Raw genomic sequence first — 4008 nt, forward strand, 5'->3', positions numbered from 1 at the left:
ATATTTTTGTCCTCAACTAGCAAATGACCTTGTGGTTGGTGGCAAGCAAGGATGATTGTATTTCTTATTATTTGATTCTTGTAATTTGTGCTTTACTTATATTGTTATCATCATGACAAGTGGGCCAACATCTTGTACTTATGATATTATATATGTGTTTCCCTAGAATAAGCACTTGAACTCCATTGAAAATTGTAATTATAATATTTGTATTTTATTGTACACCGAAAATTAATATTTAATTAATTTAAGCTTGTCAACACAATTAATTGATTTAATTGTGTTATCCTTAATCTAATTTAATTAATCATGTCACTATTGTCCAATAATTAATTTATCAAATAAATTAATTATTCCCTTATTCTTCTAATGTCCCTCCAATATTTATTTCCTCTAAACCCACTCAATTAATTAATTTTAATTAATTAACCTAATCATGCGATTTTTACAAATCACTTTTTCCTAGTCCCACTCAATTAATCCTTCTAGATTCTCTCATAATCATGCTTATCATTATCCTTCAATTTTATATTCTCACTCATGTCACATCAACATTGAGCCTCTCAAAGAAATTCAAATTTCTTTGAATCCCTCCATACATCTCTTATTTTGGAATTTTTAATTCCTCATTTTGAAATTCAAATTTCCTTTCCCCCCTCTTCTCAAGGAATTTTATATTCCTGTTTATTTTTCCAAGGCACCCTTGATCCATGCCTTCTATCTTAAATCAATCTCAACCCTCCATAACCAAATCAATCTGGGCCCTTCATTGGCCTCTTCCAATCTATAAATGGGAGGATCATTTCCTCAAAAAGATCCACTTCCTTTATAGTATTCTCATGCTGCCCATTTCTCTTCTTCTTCTTCTTCTTCTTCTTCCTCCTTCAATTTTCCAATCCAAATTCATCCAAATCCTATCAAATCCTACCGAACCCTATCAAACTTAATCCCTCTTGTTGAGCAAAGGAGAGCAATCCACATCCCCATCAAGGACCGATTCACTAAGCGAGGAAGGGGCGCATTCTTCACTTCACCAAAGGTCTAATCCGAAGGAGAAGGCAAGATGGCAAGGTATAAGTGGTTTATTATATGTTTGAATGCTTTATTTGAATACTAACCATCAATCCTTACATTTGCTTGTTTTCCCCTTTCATTTATTTATGGAGCATTTGAAAATTTTTAATATTTGATGATGTGTTAAATGAGTCAATTAAATATATTTATTGTTTTGATCACGGTCCTTGAAATGCCTTTGGGAGCTAAAAGGGTTCTCGAAAGTCTCTATTCTTTTGAAGTGGAATAATGAGTAAACTTCTTTTACTTTAAACATTTCGGTGTGGTTCTTGAAATGCCTTTGGGAGCCAATAACAATTCTCAAAAGCCTCTATTTTTTTGAAGTGGAATAATGATGATGTTTTGGGAACCAATGTGATCCCAAGTACTTGTTTTGATGTTGAAAAGGTTCTAAGCAACTATTTTAAAGCTTAAGATATTTCAAGAAACTTGTTTTCATAAAAAAGAGAGCTATGAAGACTTTGAGAGCTATTTCAGAATTGAAGTTATTTGACCAAAATAGAGCATGAAGGAACTCCATTGAAACCTTCAATTTTGACTAATCATATAAATGAAAAGACTTGAACTTTTGAACTTAATCAAAAGAAAAGGAAAAGAGGAAAAAGATAACTCATATCAAAAACATTTTATTTACCTTAACAAATTATAAAGATTTGACCAAGAATGTAAAAAACGAAGGAGGATCTTTTAATACGAATAATAACAAAACATACGTTGAATTTCATACTTAAGATATTCATAAATTAAATTTTTCATTAAAATATAATAGATCTAGATTTACATCAAAATATTTCATTATGAATTCTTAGTTATCAAATTAATAAGGATTTGACTAAAGTAGAATCCAATTTCAGGTAGTTTCATATTGCTCTAACTCATATGTGGACCTATTTAAGAAGATTGCTGACATTGTAGACTATAAAAGATCCTTTCCTTTACTTTTCTAACACTTCAATTTGAAATTTACAAAAACAATTGAAAAATTACAACTATCATATCCAGAATATAAAATGCACCTGATTAGACAGTTGCCTGCCATTTATTAATTAAATGTTAGATAGCTCTTTCTTTTAAACGTAATACTACGTTTACGCTCTTAAACACAAGTAGATACCGCTCATCATGGAATTCGACGTCGTCGATATAAACGAACAACAGTACTACACATTTTCCCTGCTCCTTTTTTCTTTGAGATTCCGTTTTGGAAGAACTATTTAAAGCTGCTCAAATGGCAGGTTCAGCAAGGGTGTAGATTCATTCCGAAGAGCTTGGAATGAATCTGCGCCCCTACGTCAGTTATTCGGGCCACCACTTTAATGTACCCTGTGCAGTACAATTTTTGCATCTCTGAAATTATTCCCCAATACAAACAACCCCTGTAAGCTGGCCCCTCACATCCCTTTATGAAGATTGTCTCAAGATATTTATAACACTTCTAAACATTTATTTACTTCACATCGGATTAAAATAGATTCTGGTAATAGGAAAAATGTCCACCATTGTTTCCAGAATGAATAAGGTGACAGAGAAAACTTAAAAAACCAGAACATGGCGTATATATTGCCAGAATTTACACTTCATAAAAACGTTACTCTCTCAGTTCAGAATAATCAAATAGCATTAATTCCATGAACAAACAGTTTTAACATTAATGGAGAAAAAAGTTTCAGTATTGAAGGGCTTTATATTCGTAGTCCAGGCAAGTTAGTTGAAGGCTCGTATGACATTAAACAAACGGTTCATATACACACAGTAATGAAACCCTAGATTTGAGAAAATATTTATCTTTCGTAACCCTAGAAATTACATTTTTGAGGACTCTTTTGGCTTCAGAATTACATCTTTCTTCGCCATTCATTGTACATATATATACGACGATTCAGTATTTGAAAAGAAAAGGATGGTAAAAAAACACAGTACATAAAATGCAAGCGGCTCTCTGTGGTTTATTAATCATCATCCATGTCTAACTTGAGAAGAAAGGTCATTAGAAGCGGCGTCCTTCACCTGCCAAATATCATCCTCCCACAAGCTCCCTGTGATCTCCGTATAGTCATGCAAAAGGCCATAATTTGTCGCAGAATAAACGGCCATCAAATCCTCGTCACAGAAATCAAAGTAATTCATGTGAAGCTCATCTGCAGCATCCAAAACGAGATTATAGTTGAACTCATTTTCCACATCGCCATTAGAGGACGACGAATCCTTTAAGCTCATTTCTTCTTCCGCAGAATTCTTTACGACTCGCTCCTCCTCCGTAAACTCGTCCATTTTCTCGATTCTGTCAAGCAGCGCCATGAGATCTGCGTCCTGCGCAGGCCCGCTGTAAATCCGCTTGGCCTCTGGTACGACATCAATTTCAGCATTTTTACTGCTGATTTCACCCCCTTTTTCTTCTTCTTCCGTTTCTCTTGCTCTCTTGCGCAGAGGGCTGGAACTGGAATCACACAAATTCTCCTCCGCCATTTTCCTGCAAATGAAGATGAAATGGAAACAAAGGGGTGCAGTGCTAGAGGTATATATACACACAAATAGAGACAAGGTGGGGGGTATATATACACAAAGTATACCAACGCAAGAGAGAATGGCTGGGTGATGTAAGTGCATATCTGGTATTTATTTTAATATTTGGGGGAGAGGGGAGAAATGCTAATAAAGCGCGCATGCAGAAGATGTTTCGGAAGATGACACGTGGCAGGAGTCCCCGTCAACGAACTCTATCAACACAGGGTGCATGGAAATGGTGGGGCCCGCACACTCGGAATACGTGTTAAAACTGATTTAATTGGCTGTCGAAAAGTCCCTGCAGTAATGGGGCCCACTGTTGTACGACCAGCTAATCTGCCTTTATCGGCACGTCAAGTTATGATGTCCTTTTCCTTTTCCGCTCTCTCGGGGGAAACAAAATATCCGTTTCCTCGGTAGGTGAGGCCG

General features: G+C 35.4%; 1 protein-coding gene across 1 annotated transcript; it reads right to left on the bottom strand.

Moving 5' to 3' along the window:
• Positions 1-2674: 2674 nt before the first annotated feature.
• Positions 2675-3679, bottom strand: LOC131050587 (uncharacterized). Its single transcript, XM_057984786.2, has one exon. It carries the CDS (start codon positions 3538-3540, stop codon positions 3031-3033), a length of 510 nt encoding a protein of 169 aa, XP_057840769.1. The 5' UTR covers positions 3541-3679; the 3' UTR covers positions 2675-3030.
• Between the last annotated feature and the right edge of the window lie 329 nt (positions 3680-4008).

This window comes from Cryptomeria japonica, chromosome 2 (genome assembly GCF_030272615.1).
Source record: "Cryptomeria japonica chromosome 2, Sugi_1.0, whole genome shotgun sequence".
Taxonomy (NCBI): Eukaryota; Viridiplantae; Streptophyta; class Pinopsida; order Cupressales; family Cupressaceae; genus Cryptomeria; species Cryptomeria japonica.